Below are 18335 nucleotides of genomic sequence, written 5' to 3'. Positions count from 1 at the left end.
ACGGATCATCAACGCTCTTGAGCGAGGAGGCTAGTAAAGCTATACATTGTTTACATTCCTTCAGTAAATCATCACTCCCTCACAAAGGTTCATGCATGATCCGTACCAATGTAACCAATGTAAACATTTGCACACAGATTTATAATAGGGAAATAGACGGGGAATTTTTTTTACTGCTTTCATAATAGTGACATTGTTCAAAACAAAAATGTGGGGGTTTTGTGGGAAGAATGATTCAGTCAAGTAGAACGTATAGCAATCACATGTTGGTGAGTAAAACTTACATCGAAACTGTCCCCCAAGGCCCTAAATATAAGCTGGGCTATGGAACAGTCATTCCTCAGAAGTACGCCCGGCCGATTTCTAACCTCAGGCGTCCCTGGGTCTCCGTCCTGCGACTTCCGATAGACGTTGTTGTCTTGTCGGTGTAGTATCGCGTGAGAGATCAAAGCTCTGCGGTAGACCATGGCCGGGACGGCGGTTCTTCTCCGGGGTCTTCCCGATCTGCCGGCCCTGCAGGACGAACTGACGGCGTACTTCGACAGGCGCGGACCGGTCCTGGGAGTGCGACTGCTGGGACCAGGACGGGCCATCGTTACGTTCGCAGAGGAGAGCGGTAAGTCGGGTGATACGCTTCCTCGACAGACTTGAAAAGGTCCCGGTCACGTTTGTCGTACGATCGACGTGCGATTGCAAACTGAGGACATTCCTGCGATAGTCGTGCCGTACAACATAAATCTGTCTTGTTACGGAAAAGGCTGCCTTTAGTCTTGCCCTTTTGCGTCGGTGATTTCTGTACATCAGATGTTCCTGTTCCTGTTGCATATGTCTGTTACATGTCTTCTATATTTTTTTATATATAAACCATTATCCTTTCGCTTACGTGCGGCGCCACTGTGCGCTGTCTTGTTTACATATTGCAAATAAAAACAAGTCATATTATAATATGTCATATAGAACAAGGTTGTAATAACCATCCAGGTTATATAGCGTTTCAATTCAAATAAGGCATGCATAGAAAATACTAGTGTGTACATGGTTTACAATATTCATGGCTAGAAGGTAACTGACAAAGAAATTACACTAGATTCAGGTGACAGACATTATTGTTTTCATGAAGGAAAGAATTAAGGTTGATTGTCCTGTGTTTGTGTCCCCTGAAAACAGTTCCCCTTTAACCTGCGAAAGCAGAACGAGAAGTGAAACCTGGTGAGCTGTTATTCCCATTGTATGCCAACAGTTGACTAGCAAAATGCGTCAAGGTTCTATTCACGCTTGATGACGAAATATTTTGCCTTTCCACAGTGGCACCAGCTGTGACATCTGAGCCGGAGATCCTCTTCTTTGGCGCGAGAGTAAAAATCGAGCCCTGTCCACGTGATCTGGTCACAAACAATGGTGAACATCAACAAGGAGTGACAGAAAATACAACAGGTAAGGAACCGGTCATATTCGTCGCACGATCATACGATCATCGTACGATCACAAACTCGAAGCATTCTCGAGATAGCTGTCCATGTGTCGTACAAAATTCAGCTGACTTGTTTTAGGACGGCCTATTTTAGATCCCTGTCAGTGGTAGTTTCTTTCACAGTCTGAGTCTGATTGAACCTGACCACGTCGTTGACTCTGGGTGTGAATGTATCATGTCTGTGCCACTAGCTTCTGCTTATATTACAGAGCATGACAGTCAAAATGATTCCATAAGAATTGTGTTAACTAAGTAAAACTCTATACTGTATCCTCGTATATTGTTTATCTTCATCAGTTCAAAACTATTCACTACAGAGACGTACAGCGACTATGTCCGGCTCCTTTGATCGGTTCCAAGCATTGTTTTGGGTGGCTGGGTTGTGGGGTTATGTGGCTGTCTGGACAAAATAGGTTGACAGCACGTGGGTGGAGGGATTGGGTAGGCAGAGTGAAAGGAGATCAAATGGTCAGACACAGGAAATGGAATTAACTCAAAAGTAGGTTGACAGCACATGGGTGGTGGAAGATTCAAAGGCAAAATCATTGAAGGCCAAAAGGCCAGGTTCAGGAATCCAAAATACTTTCATGTAGTCTGGAATCTCCGATTGACAAATATATTTTTGCAGCACACGAGGCGAGAATGGGAGAGATGACGTCAGGCGAGGTTGACGTCGGTGAGGGGATGGCGAACTACCTGCAAACCTACCGAGCAGACGACATCGTGCGAGTGGGGAGAAAATTGTCGATGGAGGAAGTGAGAATCAGGAACACCAAAACCGGTTTCTCTATTCGTGGAACTGCGAAAGGCATTAGCCAAGCGAGGGAAGGCCTGGAAGAAATGGCGGCCACGGTCAGGACTGCAGTGCTTACGGTGGAGAATGCTGATCAGCTACGAGGTGAGGATGCTGTTGTAATGTCTTTTCTCAATAAATCCTCTTTCATAATTTTACAGGTCGTTTTTCTACATTGTTAGTTCGATACAGTTCGTATCGCTACATGGCAGAAGTAATTTCACCAAATTTGGATGCTATTTCTTTACACTTTATTTATGTCGAAGGTGCTGATCAAAAATATTTTCCTATGTTTATATTAAAGCTCTCAAATTTCTTGTTCTTTTGTATCTCTACAAGGCTTTCATCGATTTATCGCCAAAGAGAAGACAGCAGGCCAATTGCGTGACATAGAACGTGACCAACAGTGCGTGATCGTTGCTGATGACATGTGTTCGCTCAGTGCGATGGAGGTAAGAGAGTTTATGTACATCCTACTCACCACAGTCACACAACAGTGTTGCCAAAGCTTAAGGGGGAATATTCTCTAATAACCTCCGTAAAACCTGAAATGTTTCACTTCGAACTTTTTATTCCGTTGTTTCGTGGTTTTTGATCAACTATTTGGAATTAAATTTCCCAAAGCCTATTGTCGCTGTATGCAGATAGCGATTCATTCTTGTTTTGAATGACCAATATTGTTGTACCACGGTTTCCCGGCTAGAATGAGGATATCGCAGCCCTTCCGACGCCCCCCTCGTCGTGTGACGAGAACAGCTGTGAGCTGCGCGTTGGCGGGCTCATTATGCAGGCCGTGCGGGGTGATCTCACGACAGAAACTGCCGCAGTCATCGTCGTACCTATCAGCAATATTCTGGGTAAGGAGTAGTAAAAAACTTGCAAATCAGCTTCATGTACAAATGTACACCCTATCAGTTACTCTGACAATAGGCCACTGCCTTCGATACGATGCAAACGGGAGTTGAAAGAAATCTCATACTCTGTTGGCACGTGTGTTGGTAATACCACGTTACGATAGATGATATTTGATAGACAGCATACTGTGATGAATGCTCGATAACATTTCTTTCGTATGACTGAATAACAAGTCCCAGTATTTTGCCAAAAAATATGCTGTTCTCCAACTGAAAGAAATTTGACTCACCGGAATTTCGACCGAGTCTCTCGGTCGTCATCAGCTATCTGACCCAAGTACTGTAGACGTGTGACGTCAGCACTGGGTCAAAGTTCATCGAAAGTCGTTACCGCCCCCCGTCCTGGTTTACGTCCCAGTACTGTTCTCCGTGAATGGGAATGTCTCCTTGAACGGGTTAGGTATGATGTACGTAAGTTATATTTTATTTGATGTAAAAATCAACGATACCGCACATCCAGATCACAGCCGAGGAATAGCAAGAACCGTTTCCGAAGCGGCAGGACCCAGCGTGTTGGAGCAGTGCCGTGAGTACGTCAGGACGGAAGGGCTGCCGCGAGGGGGCGACATTGTGGCTGTAGGTAAGTCAAAGTCCTTACACCTGTGACCACTTGTTGGAGAAGTTGATGGACATCACGAGTATTGTATTGGTATAAAATATCATAAAAGAAATAGGCGTAAATACGACTCCTAGACAACTCGAAATCTTGTATTACCTCCGGGTACATGGTTATTGGTTTGGGTGTACGAGTATATCTCTGTGTATCATAACTGTATACTTGTTCGGCAGACACGGTTGCACTAAGAGTCGGTGGCTAAGTGTATTTGTTTGACGGGGAATTAAGTTAAGCCCAAATGTGACGTCCCAAAAGAATGGGAGTAATTTGGCGGTACATGGAGAAATTCAGGGAGTGTTGACTATGTAATATCTAAATCAAATTACGCCACGTACATTCTTCTGCAGTTCCCGCGCATTCACGGAAATCCGAAACACTTTCCGGATGTCTGAATCTCCAATTTCTTGTTCTGTCGGTAAAAATCATCTCACATATTTGAGTTATCGCCTTTCATGTATTTTCTCCATTTACTTATCTATACAGAAGGTGGACGGTTGCCATGTGGCGTGATTTTGTACCTGACATCTCCGGATGCGAAACACCTCAGGAGTGATGTCAAGAATTGTCTCTGTCTCGCCAGTAACCATGGAGGCAGTTCTGTCGCATTACCGGCCATTGGCACAGGTACGTCAACAATCTATAGCTTCCTTTTGGTCATCTTGTTACACTTAACACGTCTATTCTTGTATAGAATAAAAGAATCTTCCTGTTGGTTTATGGCCCTCTATTTTCATATAGAATGTTACCTACGCCACGTTCTCCACAAACATGTCATGATGCATTTACATAAATGTTCCTTCATTTAATACCAAGAAATAAGAGATTTTAGACTTCCAGTTGGTATTTGAGGGTTCCTCATGCAATCCTGGGTTCGTAATGCAGAGCCATTTCTGTGTCTGACATTTTGACCTGCTGTTATCTGTCTGTCAATCTTCCCCATCCATGTGCTGTTAACCTACGCTGTCTGGACAAGCAGACACGCAAACCCACCTCGCAGCTACCCAATAATTTCCGTAATAAGGAAGTAACAAAATTATGCCATGACGTTTGGGATAATGATAACGTTACAAAGACTCTGTCCACTGTCCAGGAGGATTTGGAATAGCACCAGAGAAGTGCGCCAGACGTATGATCAGGGGGATTGTGGAGTTCGCCCAGCACGTCGGAGGAAACAAGCTGACACTTGTGAAAATTGTTGTACAGCAGGGCAAGATCCTGGAGGCCTTCAGGACGGAGATGTTCAAGAGAAGCAATGGTAAGATGGGTGATACCTATACTTTAAGCAACGTGAGTTTTTGAGCAATCTCCACTGTTCCGATACTTTCCTGAAAAACCCTAACATTTCCTAGATGTCTGTCTACTAGGATGTATTATTATCTTGTTTCGTCTCCACTGTAAGTGAGACCTTCGGAAGGTTCGGCCATTGTTGGCTCGTGGTTGGCTAGTGTTCGGGAGTGGGTAAGCAGTGTTCGGGGCGTGTTCGGGACTGAAATTTAATTGACTCAAATTTAACTCAAATTGGATTCAATTCCTATACAGAAAGGTAGGCATGGCCTAAATCTGGCCAGACTGCTCCCGAACTTCAGCCAACCTTGGTTTCTTGGTGGTCGGGGGAAGGTTTTGAATGTATGACTTTACATCCTCCCCCAGCATATGACGCAACTCTGGATCGGCTGATAGACGGGCACCCGGCAGACGAACTGCTACTACACTTCTTCGGCCCTGACGAGACCAGTGTAGAAGAGGCCAAAAGGAGGGTTCAGGAGATGGTGGATAACTACTCCACTCATGAGATCATCGTTGATCCTGCAGTACTGCAACTGTCGGCCGCAGAGAGGAGGATGCTTCAAGTCTACAGTCGTAGACAGAAAGTCACGATCACGATAGGTAATTTACAGATTTCTTTTTGTGTTCTTTGACTCTTTTGTGTTCTTGAAGTAATACAGATTAAGAGACATTCGGGTATGTTGTATTCTTTTTCAATTACAATAGTTTATTTTTTTCTTTGGGTTTGTAAAACTTAATATGTATGTTTGTCAGGGCAGAGTAGGTTGACAGCACGTGGGTGGGACATACAACATCCGTCATTTCTTCGAAATCCAGAGATTTGAAATCTCCGATTTCTTCTTGTTTCTCTTTATGACGACAGATGAAGACAACGATGGCTGTTATCATATCGAAGGGTCCTGTGATGTATCCGCGGAGGCCTCTGTCGTGCGGATGTTTCTCGCCGACAGAAGTGAGAACAGGACAGCACGGAGAGACATCCTGGGACTGCGCCGCTATCAGTGGTGAGAAGAGTATTACATAATTAACTACACAAAAAGGTTATGAGAAATCACATTCATGATGATTGCTTCTGGGTATTGTATTGTTTTTGGGTGGCCGAGTTTTGGTTTTGTTTCCCTCGGTTGCATCGTGGGTAGGAGGTAATCTTGACTGTTGATTTTTATGGAGGTCACGCCTGACGATGACCCAGCACACGGTAGCTATAAGTGGGAGCAAGTGGGCGGTATGTGGAGGAATTCAGGAAGTAGTATAATCCCCGAATAAGTTATACCATGCAATTCCCTCTACAGTTTACATTCACGAAAACCCCAAACACTTCCCGGAGGTATGTGAACTGGAAGGTCACAAAATCAGTTCATCTGGTGGGTATTGCTTTACATATACACTCTACTCAATTTTGTTTCTGATATTCTCTACCCAAGGTACTACGTTCTACCCAGCGGTGAATGTCGACCCTTTGACACAGACAATAACGACCGTACAGAGGAGATCTACCAGGCGGATCAGCAAACGGCGTACTGCATCACCGGTGGGGAGCTGTGTGTGGTGGACATCCACGGCCTGACACTGACTGTGCTGTCATCGGGAACAACCTACGACATCGTCAGGGAGGATTTGACTTCCGATGGAGGTGCGGTGTCTTGGTAGAGAAGCATAACTCTTATAACGCTACCTACTAGCTTGGCTATTTAGATGACTGTGTGAGTTTCACTGTATCGGCTACCTTATGTACTATTATTCGCCACTTTTGTGACACATTTTGTAGGTAGATCCTTTTGCTCCTGTCTTAGCAATTTGCATCACTTCAACAGTCAAAAACAAACAGTATCAGAACAACGTTCACATACAGAACACTGTATGGAACACTGAGTACCACACGAGTTACAAACAATGTAATCACACAGAATTGCTAGCAAGGACTACTAAAGTACATGAGGGACATGAAAAACTTAAGCACTTACGATTTACACGTAAGTCTCGTTATTGCATGTAATGTAATCTTATGTAATTGTACGTTGATGTATTCCTAAGTCAATATTATACACTGGTACCCTCTCCTGGACGGATAGCGTTCACTCATGGGTAGGCAGCTATAATGAGAGGTAAACCACAATAAACCACAGCACTCTTTTCTTGCCTATTCAGTTGGATCAGTACCAGAAACATGGGACCCTCAGCCTCACGACCGGAACACCAACAGGCCTAAAGTGTGTCACATGGTGAAGCTGAACCCTGGCTCTCCAGAGTACAGCCAGGTTCGGAGCAAGTTCCGGTCCAGCTGTGGTTCTGTTAGGATCCTCTCTATCGAGAGAGTGCAGGCCCCGGCACTGTGGGAACAGTTCTCGGTGAAGAAGAGGAACATGTTATCTCGGAACTCAACCACGTATGTATCAAATTCTATCTTGTATCTTATATATCTGTATGGTCCTTCCTGGCTTCTAACCCTATTTCCATATTAGGGGATGTATTTACATGTGGATGATAGGTCCAAAGGGAGAGGAATTTGGATACACCGTATTTCCCGGAGAGCATATTTGATGATCATATTTCGGAGTTTTTTTATGAACCAAGGAGATTGTAGCTGCATGGGCAGACTCACGTCTTTCTGGCCCGAGGGGAGATCATTTAGACTGCCAACTTGACCTTAAGGTCAATCTGCGTTTACAAAATTTCCCCTCCCTTTTCCTGCCATATTACCGCATTCAAACATCTACACACAAGGAAATACACGCATAGACAAAAAAAAAACCCAAAACCTCCGTAAACAGAGGTAAATAGGGCTGTATATGATTGAAGTTACCATGTTTTACATCGTAATGAGAGTGTGGTATTTCAAGTTTAAACGATGTGTATGAAGAAATTAAATGACGACATCATTTTCCAGACCCATCGAGAAGGAGCTCTGGCACGGCACCAACGCAGAGGCATGCCGGGAAATCAACCTCAACGGCTTCAACAGACGCTACAGCGGGCAGCACGGTATGGGAACATCTCAACACTTCAAGATGACTAAGAAATCATCGTTTGAATGAAAGAACTGACGAAACTTTGTTTTAGGAATGTCATCTTATATTAGCTATAACGTTACTGCATAGTGTATTCATGCAGGCACTATCATGGGTACATACACTGAAATCTCTGAGAGATTTCAATACCCTGAGACTTCAGTGCATGTACATGTACGTAGCTATAGGTGATAAAACACTACCGTTGATGCTGCATGGTGCACACTAGATTTATTTTACCGATTTCAGCACTATAAACATTTACATAACAGTACTAGTACTTCAATGTTTCACAATTCTGTCCTTGCGGTTTCCGTGACACTCCTGCATGCTTCTTTGTTCCATCCAGGGACAGCGTACGGGAAGGGGACGTACTTCGCGGTGAACGCGTCCTACTCCGCGCACGACAGGTACTCCAGCCCGGACTCACAGGGACGGAAAAAAATGTACCTGGCGAAAGTACTGACGGGAGAATGCACCAGGGGCACCCGGAACATGCCAGTTCCGCCGCGCAGGCAGGACTCCAGCGGACTGCTTTACGACTCCACCGTGGATGCCACGAACAAGCCGACAACATTTGTCGTCTTTCATGACGCACAGGCTTACCCGCAGTATCTCATAACGTTTACGAAGTAAAACGGATTGGTTCAGCTCTTGATCGGTTCAGATGCGACGTTAAGGTCAATTCAAACCCAGGAAGCATTTAATTTACTGGTCCAAAGGCATGAACTCGTAGACGAAACAATTCTGCCTGTATTGTACAATAGCAAAATCCAGACTGATTCATAAGTGGCCTTGTGTGCCCATGTTCATGTTCCGTCTATCTACTTGTGTCATTGCTGTGTATTATATATTGTCTACTTGAAGATTTGTAAAATCAGTGCAATTCAGAAGGTTACCATCATGGACATTCGGCAAAGTTGATTGAATGAATGAATAAAGTTGAAAATTGAAATTGTCTCGTTCATATGTTAAAGTTCAGTTGACTTTATGTACTTTTATGTTGACTTTATGTACTTTTGACTTTTATGTACCAATTATGTTATGTACAACGTTGTAATGAGTCCTTTATCTCATGTCTTTAGTTTGACCTTTGATTTGGACTTGGATTTATGTTTCTATGATTTCTGTACGTATGTTTATGTTCCGGTGTCTTATAAGCCCATATGACACGAAAATATTCATTCATTCATTCATTCATTTATTGAAGTTTGGGACAGAGAGTAAAAGATGCCCGGGCATTATTTTGTAGTCAATAAATAGACTTTCCTGTGCAGTTTTGCAAACCTTGGTCGTAGATCCCCGGCATTATGATTTGACTGTGGTAGAATCCACGACACATTGTATGTTACCTGGAACAAAAGAGGAACCTTGTGGTACATGCTGAAATAGACTATGTCTCGTAATTTCCATATCCGTGTCCTGCCAAGAAAACTGGAATTTTAATGCTGGGAGACAAATAAACATCGTTTCAATACATCATGGCGAGTCGATGCTTTCTCGCTTTCTTTCGCATTCCCTTTATAAAACAACATTCCGTATCGTCATAGTTGCACTTCCCTTTTTCTACTTCTTGTTCTGCTTCCCACATTCTCCGGGACTCATGCCGTCATTTAGTTCCTCTTTCTTACTGGGGTATCTAAGAGGCCAATCCCCGAACCATGACCATGCATTGATGGAAACGGGAAGCTACTCAAGTTGTGTAATTTTACAGTTTAGCCACAACCTCACTCTATTGCTGATTTTTCAACCATTTCAAATCTTGTTTCATTTTGCTTCACAGAAATTTCTTTCGTGGCCAATCATTTGTATTTAGTAGTTTACGGCGTGGTCACATTCGTGTTTTAATATCGTGGGATTTTCAAGCCGGCTGTGACAGAAACAACCACTGAAACAGCCTTTTTCGTACGAAGACAGTTTAATTTTGTGCGACACATGCATGAGCATCCCAAGAATGGCATTTAGTTTGCGATCGTGCGACAATCGCTCGACGAGGTGACCGGCCCCTTGGCTGCAAAAATATGTGTTTGATGAACCCGGCTTTGAGGAAGTCCGTTTACCTATATTTGGACTGACCTTTGTCTGTTTGTTTAAGAGGTACTTTGCTCCCTGAGGCTCTATGAACGCTACCGGCACACAGGAACATGTCTGCCCGTGAGGTTTTCGTACGCGGGCTCCCTGAGCTGCCGTCTCTACAGGACTTTATCGTCCAGTATTTCCAAAACGAGTCGTGTGGCGGACCTGTCAGTCATGTGAGTCTACTGGGGCCCGGACAGGCTGTGGTGACCTTTGTGAATGAGTCAGGTAAGACTTCCGTATGAGTCGACCACGTCGCCCGGCTGTTTGCTTATGCCGAATGCTAGCCTCCACCATCGAACAACACAGTACCTTCGACGTAAATTATCTTACGTTTTTGCCTCCCCAAAGCATATATGGGGCGCCAGTAATGTTTACGTGAAACCAATAATTTTTCTAAGACTAAAAGAGACGAATATTCATAAGCTTACCAACGCTTGTACATATATCATAGATAGCTTGTATAATAAGTCTCGTTTCCTTTGTTTGTATGTCGGATAAATGTCACTTCCTTTTCTTGGTTGCGTTATACAGTATGATGTAAAAGAGGAAGTCGAAGACAAAGCTCAACACGCAATTGGGGATTTCATACCTCCGTGAACTACCTACAGTTTTTTAAGTTCTTGCTTTATTCATTATTGTGTGCATCTCCCACTGTTGCGCATATGTATTCTTCGAGTTCCTGAGTTCCACCACCATACCATTCACTTCCTCCTCCAATTTGACCTCACTTCCTCCCAGCCTGTGGGGTGACATTTTGACTTCTAATTTGACCTTTTCAGTTAAACTTCATGTGACCCTACTGCATTCATATAACTACAGACATACAAAAACTTTCAAACACGAACAAACATGTATACACCAAAACAAAACCTCTGGCTCTGTATACGGTGGCAAAAAGGAAATCGCTGGCCTCAAAATTTAATATCAGCTCATGCTTTGTGTATGTAGTATTGTCTCAGAATCCCAATAGTCATTTTTACACTTTTACGACCACAGTGGCCCAGAACGTGTTGGCCCACCCTCAGCACCTGTTCCACGGCTCCAGATTACAAGTTGGGCCGTGGTCACGTCACCTCTCTGACGATGAAATTGAGGAGGACGAAGGGGGTTTAGTACAAACAGGTCAGTAAGGATATGTCTTCTCGTGTGGCATACAGTACTGAATACAACGAAACTTTGTTAGAATCCTATTCTAGACGTATTCATTTATGTCCATAGATCGTGTCGGCAGACTAGATATTTCACCTGATTTTACCGTCTGTCTGAGAGTATGTCTACAATGCATATTTGCCATTTCCTCAGGGGATATCGAATTGGATGTTCTAAAAAAAACAGCCATGGCAATATCTTATCTTTTTAATTTTTTGTTTAGATGACGTTTCGGAGAACCTCGTACCCGGTGGACAGGCAGACGCAGACCAATATGGAGACTTAAAGCAAGCGGTCGCCACCAACAGCGTAGTCATACGAGTCGCGTCGACCCGCTCACGTCATGGCGACGACCGGTTACCGCGGTCATCGGGTTTGGTGGGGGCTGTTAGCCGTCCAAAGGCGGCGAAACCAGCAACACAACAGCGGGAAAGCAGCCTTCCACCCACCGAGACGACCGTTATGAGAGTAGACATTGTTGAAGGGTGTGCCAAGTTACTGCTACAGTACCATGGTGATGTCATGCGGGAAGTTGAACAGTCCTTCTCCGTGAGAGTCAAGCCAGACAGCGCAGGGTTCTCTGTCAGCGGAACCAGCGAAGGTGTGAGTGAAGCGAAGGTCTTCTTGGAGAATGTAGCAGCGTCCGTAAAGACTGATGTGCTGCAGAGTTTCAAGCCAGGTTAGTAATTGATAGATTTACTAAATACCTGCTCTATATTTTGTTTTACAATTATACCTCCAGCTATTAACATCATTTGTCTACATTGTATCAAGTAGCAAACATTTCTGATCTGGAGGTAAGTTTGAAAAAATCGAGAATATAGCCATTTTAAAACCATCGCAAAATATTTTTTTTTTATTTCCTGGTTTGAAAATGAAGTTTCTTGCAACGTTAACGTTCTTGCCCTTTAGGAGCTGTCACTGTCATCGCTGATAATGGTTTAAAGAGCAAATAGAAATCATAGATATTGGGCCACTTTTAGTTCAAAAATACCTCCAGGCTGAACAATTTGACCAGTAGAATTTCAGTACCGTTAATTATACCGTGCACGATGTATGCGGACAGAACGGGTAACCTGTGGGCTACGTTTAAGAGTGCGTAGTGTGACTCGTTGTCTGATAGCGTGTTATTGTGATTATGATTTCAGCACCAAGGACAGGTACACAGCACAAGCGGCTACCGCCATATTAGCCTGTATGGATGGCTTTCAACAGCATTTATGCATCTCTTTGTGTATCTATATAGAATAGGTATCAATTGTGGTACTATCATCATAGAAACAATTAGAATTAAAATTACAGCAGGCCAGTGCTGATCGTAACTTTAGTACATATCGAGAGAGCTCTTTTTTCTCCAACAAAACATCCAGGGATATACGAATACCTGGCGGAGGGGGAAGGCCGTGATGTGTTACAGTCTGTAGAACAGGACTTCCGGTGTGTCATCCTTGTGGAGAGTGTGTCTGGGAACGAGTCATCGGATGGAAGTGTAGGCGAATCAGCGGCTTCGGATGTAGAGGTACGGTGTAGCTGGGGGTATGATCTTTTCCAGATTTGTCTTAGTGAACCAGCTATATATCTTTAAAAACAACTTTGAAGCAGCCCATCCATTGGTCAGGCTACTAGAAGCCCGACAGCCAACATCTCTAGTCTAAATCAGAAGAATTGAGAACATTTTAATCCTGTTGATTTATGCATATGTGCTAACATGGACAAGTTATTGCCAGACTGATCATAATGCTGGAGGCTGTGGTGACTGGTTTTCATAGTGACAAAATCCTGAGCTTCTATTGGACTGATTTTCATGCTGATAAAGAACTCTGAGCTCCTATTGGTAGTTCTGGGATTGGATTTTGTTCTATCAAGAAGGACACCATATAGGCCCCTGACAGATAGAGATTGTATAACACATGCTAATTATATCTTGTATCAGGCCTCAGGTCACACGGTTCCTGTGATGTACTCTTGTACATCTCAGCCCGGTCAGACTGAACTTCACATTCGTGACGTCATAGTACAAGTTCAGATGGGAGACATCACCATGGAGCAAGTTGGTGCCATCGTCAACCCTTCACAAAATAATCTAGGTAGGTCCTATCAAATCAGCCAAGGGATTGTAATTTTTTCCGTGATTAATTTCAGACTAGGACGTATTGTTTCGGGTGGCTAGACTGAATCTGTCCGATAGCCAACGGGAATAGGAGGTCGACATGGAGGGACTTCATGAAGCCGAGGATTGCATACTTGGAAGTCTGAAATCTCCAATTTCCTGTTTATGATAGGGACAACTTATTCCAAGTTGGAATGGATATGTTGTTTGGCACTAGGCCATTGTTTGTATTTATAAGGAACCTGTGAAAATGGAAATCAATGCCTTTACATCACACTGTAAAAAAAACTTTGTCGTAAAACTAAACCTACATGTACTATTTTGTACCGTAACAGACATGGACAAGGGTGTAAGCAGGGCCATATCGATGGCAGCCGGCCCCGGTGTCCAGAGGGAGTGTAGACAGTACATCAGGGACAACTGGTCTCCCAAGGCAGGCGATGTTGTCGCAACAGGTTCGTAATGGAAAAAAGCAAATTTATGACGGGCGTCCAGCTACTCTGCCATTGGACGAACCGTCAATTGCCGTGCTATCATTGGTTGAACTGCTAATTGTGACAGGATCGGTGTTGATGATTCCACAGGTGCTGGCGACCTGCCGTGTGGAAAGGTTATCCATCTGGTGCAGCCCTCGGCCAAGTATCTGCGGTCGGACATTAAGAACTGCCTGCTAGTTGCTCACCAGATGAACCTTCGCTCAATCACCTTTCCTGCGGTGGGAACAGGTAAGAACAGCTGACTCCCATTTTTTTCCATAAAACGACAAACAACAGAACACGGCTTCAAAGTCTTTAGTGGTATAAGTTGGTCTGTTCAAGGTTTAGAGATACTATTTTGGTTCAACAGTCAGATACACTTAAATAATGACGATTTAAAACGCTGTCTGCCCTTGGAATTGACTATCCTGGAAGACCCATGATCTCACTGAACGGGGCCGTCTGTTTTCTAAGAACATTGTCTTGAGAGATCGTTCATGTTTGAGATGCACTATATGAGTTGAAAATCTAAAACCCTATTGCCTTCGTCGGCCTCCTATACAGGAGGCTTCCACATCAAGCCCGAGCGGTCGGCGCGGTGCATGATGGACGGTATCGCGGAGTTTGTGGAGGACTGGAGCCCCACCACCCTGTCAATCATCAGGATTGTCATCTTCCAGGAGCGCATGTTACAAACCTTCCACACGGCCGTCCACGGGAAGGCATCGGAGGACAGGGGGAAAGTCACCCCGTCGAAACACGCAAACCGTCTCAACAGGCTAAAAAGTAAGTATCTGTTACATAGTGTGCTGCGATTTATGAGATTCAATGCGTTATGAACATTTTATATTAGGTTATGTCGTCACTTATATCACATGAAGGCATTCTGCTCGGTTACTTACGAGCCTTTTAGATCTATCGTTATTGTACTCCCGCGCGTACTTCTGCTCTGTTCGTTCTGAGTTTTGGAGAATCAATAGTGAATAGACGCTGTTCTACTGTACATATGCATGTCTGAGTCACCTCCTAGTAAGGGGGTCAAAAACAGGTTGAGTAGCATCATCTTTGACGATTAATGGTTCGGATTTAAACCCCTAAAAACCGGTTGAGTTGCGTTCATACTAGTCCACGTAAATCGTTCATGTAACCTACATTTTCTGATGTGATTACAAAATTCCAATATTAATATTTCCTGACAAACAGACATTGCCGCAGACAAGATGAAGCGTATGCGAAGGCGTCCAAAGGAGGAAACACTCTCCTCCACATCATTGCGTCTCCCGAGGCCAGACTCGCCTGGCAAGTTTGAAGACGCTCTGCAGCCAGACGAAGTCCTGCTTCACATCTTCTGCCTCGATGAGACAAAGTTACAGAACGCCCGAGAAACCGTGGAGGGATTTCTGCAGCAGTATACAACTGTTGTGGTGATCAACGACGACAGGGAGACGGGAATTTCTCAACTCGTCAAGGAGGAGATCAAATGGCTTCGGTTTCTGGGACGTGAAGAAAACGTGTCCATCTCAGTCGGTGAGTTTTTATATTAAAACTTGTGTTTATCCCCCATCATTTCTGCGAGGAGTACTTGGTCGTCTTCAGGGAATTATGGGCACTTGTTTACGTTGGGGACGAATGATCTGTTATTGGCATTGATCAATAAAAAGAAAGATAGGGAGAGAAAGATAATATTTCTGAACATTATAGCAGCATCATTTGAGGGCGCGGTCACATTCGTCGTGCAATCGTCATTCATTCTTGTACCATTCTTTCATTTTTGAGATAGTCTTGCATGTGGTCTTACGAAATTCAACTTTCTTGTATTCGAAAAGGCTGTCTTTATTAATAGATCCTTGTCGGCCGTCGGTTCTGTCACAACCTGCTTGAAAATACTGCTTGCGGCGTCAAGATCTTACGGCGCTCTTACCTATTTGACGCCGGTGAGAGTTTTTTATAGGAAAATCACAACAGTATCCATGCGTTATTATCTATAACAACAATTTCGATGTATTCAGAACAGGAAAACTGTATCCGTATCGAGGGAAGTCGGAACGTGACGGCTATTGCTGCTAAAGTTCGCCTGATCCTGAAGACCATCGTGGAGAAACGCGGTCGGTTTGCAAGAATGATGTCATCAGAGAACTACCAGTGGTAAGTACCATGCCTTATGTATTCTACACGAGGTCTAACAAGACATTGGGGATGTCATACCTAGCTCCGTAAAATGTTAATTTTCTTTTGTGTTTCGCGTTGCATTCATTATAGTAAATTTTTCGGCCCAACTAGCACCCGTACAAAAGACAGCACGTTGTTGGAATAGCGATTTACTTAGACAACTTTATTGGTGTACCGTGGTTGGTGGTACATGTATACAGGCTTAATGTCTATTCTTTCCTGCTATTATTTTATGTACAGGTACTATGAGCTACCAGATGAACCCTGTCGTCCTTTTGAAACAACGTCCAACGGTCGGGTAGAAACAGCCTTTCAGGCAAAAGCCGCAAAGTGTTTCTGTGTGGAGGACAGTAGGCCGTTTGTTGTTGACTTCTCTGCCATGACGCTGACCGTGCAAACATCTACAGCTGTTGGCAAGGTCCGCAGAGAAGACTTGGCTATCTATTCAGGTATGAATAATCATCACCTTTTTGTCACTTGTGAAAACTTAACATAGCAAATAACGCCTCCTGGCGTAATGTTGATACGGCTTTTTACTTTTGTCTTTTTTTCTTTTGTATTTTTAAAACCATGTGTTTCATATTTCAATAATACTTGGACATCTCAGTCGAAACATTATCCCGTCATGATGTATCTTAGCAGGTTATAGTTGATGTATCAAATAATTCCATGTAGCTGTAGGCAAGTAAGCATAGCGCTCCTAACGTTAACGTACAGCGCCGAACGGGTATACTTTTAATGTCTTCGGTTAGGCACCAACTTGCCTGGCAGATGGGACCCTCAACCGAAGGACCCTAGGACGGGTAAGCCTAAGCTCTGCCATATCGTGAAGCTGGATCCGCTCTCAACAGAATTCTTCACCGTCCAAGAGCGGTTCTTCTCCAGCCTGGGCGACACGAGAGCGATCGTCCTGCGGGTAGAACGGGTACAGAACCGGCTGCTGTGGAGGGAGTACTGCGTGCAGAAGGACACGACAAACGGCAACAGGTACATGACATTGTGCAACTTCCTGAATTATCATGAAAGTTAATCTTGTGTTGGTAGTTATCACAGTAAAACGTTGAACTTTATTCCAACACACACATTATACAGAGATCAAACTGTCGCCTTCATCCACCAGGATAATTAATGACCAATCACTTCACAACGTGATCTCGTGAGAGTTACGGTTACAAACACGTGACCGTATTCACACGAGACTTTACTGATACGTATTAATAGTTCCCAAATGCCTCGTTTTTTGTAAAGAAAACCTAGCTACATCAGACAAAATCCTTGTATAGATTTAATCATTTTGCACTGAATTTTGTGTAACGTTGACTTGAACTTGTACTTTAAAATCGGACTTGCTGTTACAGGATGGAGGAGACAGATCTGTGGCACGGTACCTCAGCTGAAGCCTGTCAGATGATTGCCCTTCATGGGTTCAACGGTCACGTCACTCAGCACTACGGTAAGTTGGTTTTTAAATACTAGTATCAATGACACTACAAACTAGTACTATATCTCCACTACCTTATACCTTCGCCAAATGTTTATTTGTATTGTCGCCTAGGCTGGGGCCACATGATTACTAACTGTGCAGACGCATATTCTGGCTACTACCACGTGGTGCGGATGTTTTACTCCATATAAACAAGAAATACACTTTTCTCATCTCGTTGCAGACGGAGGGACTATCTTTTCCCGTAATGCAGCATACGTCACAAAGAACATCTGCACCCCTGACTACTGTGGTCGTAAAAGTATCATTCTGGCCAAAGTTCGTATGGAAGAGCGAGTTGGTACAAGTAGAACCGCGAAGCGAGAATCTTTTCATTTGGACGAGGGGAATCCACAATGTCACGAATCCATCGACAAAGTCAACCCGGGCCTTTATGTAGCGTGCAACGGAGCGGAGGCGTATCCAGAGTACCTTATTTCGTTCAAAGTGCGATGAAAAATCCTGTCTGTGTGTAATTGATAAATGTAACGTTATATGTAATCTGAACTAACTTGTATCGCCATCCTATCTAGTCATTACGTCGGAAGATAATGATATCCATGGCATTATGTAAACTTAACACTGTAAAACACGAATTCGGAGATTTCAGACTTCAGAAAAGTATTTTCGATTGCGACTTTCATCAAGTTCTTCCTGTTGTCAGGGTCTGATCTTTTCCTCCCACCTACCATGTGCTGTCAACCTCCTCTGTCCTCCTCCAACCCCCTAGCTCAGTCACCCAAAACAATACTTCCGGAAGTAATGCGCAATACCCAGGCA

The 18335-nt window shown here is 43.9% G+C and overlaps 3 protein-coding genes across 3 annotated transcripts; all 3 read left to right on the top strand.

Annotated features, from left to right (window-relative positions):
• The first annotated feature begins 200 nt into the window (after positions 1-200).
• LOC109486836 (poly [ADP-ribose] polymerase 14-like) lies at positions 201-6089 on the top strand. The gene is made up of 10 exons (XM_019790740.1): positions 201-616; positions 1306-1434; positions 2100-2369; positions 2604-2716; positions 2968-3121; positions 3639-3758; positions 4278-4418; positions 4885-5049; positions 5445-5681; positions 5944-6089. Exons 1-10 carry the CDS (start codon positions 466-468, stop codon positions 6087-6089), a joined length of 1626 nt encoding a protein of 541 aa, XP_019646299.1. The 5' UTR covers positions 201-465.
• Positions 6090-6264: 175 nt separating this feature from the next.
• LOC109486754 (poly [ADP-ribose] polymerase 15-like) lies at positions 6265-8725 on the top strand. The gene is made up of 5 exons (XM_019790639.1): positions 6265-6299; positions 6506-6714; positions 7230-7467; positions 7969-8063; positions 8439-8725. Exons 1-5 carry the CDS (start codon positions 6265-6267, stop codon positions 8723-8725), a joined length of 864 nt encoding a protein of 287 aa, XP_019646198.1.
• A 1473-nt stretch (positions 8726-10198) lies between these two features.
• Positions 10199-16052, top strand: LOC109486811 (poly [ADP-ribose] polymerase 14-like). The gene is made up of 10 exons (XM_019790710.1): positions 10199-10393; positions 11165-11290; positions 11541-11996; positions 12473-12477; positions 13305-13404; positions 13763-13882; positions 14012-14152; positions 14468-14689; positions 15107-15430; positions 15913-16052. The coding sequence occupies exons 1-10, from the start codon at positions 10234-10236 to the stop codon at positions 16050-16052; spliced, it is 1794 nt and encodes a 597-aa protein (XP_019646269.1). The 5' UTR covers positions 10199-10233.
• The last annotated feature ends 2283 nt before the right edge of the window (positions 16053-18335 follow it).

The sequence above is a fragment of the Branchiostoma belcheri genome, unplaced genomic scaffold (genome assembly GCF_001625305.1).
Source record: "Branchiostoma belcheri isolate BF01 breed outbred unplaced genomic scaffold, Haploidv18h27 scaffold83, whole genome shotgun sequence".
Lineage (NCBI taxonomy): Eukaryota > Metazoa > Chordata > Leptocardii > Amphioxiformes > Branchiostomatidae > Branchiostoma > Branchiostoma belcheri.
Note: the sequence above shows the minus strand (reverse complement) of the source record. Positions and strands in the feature narration are given on the sequence as shown.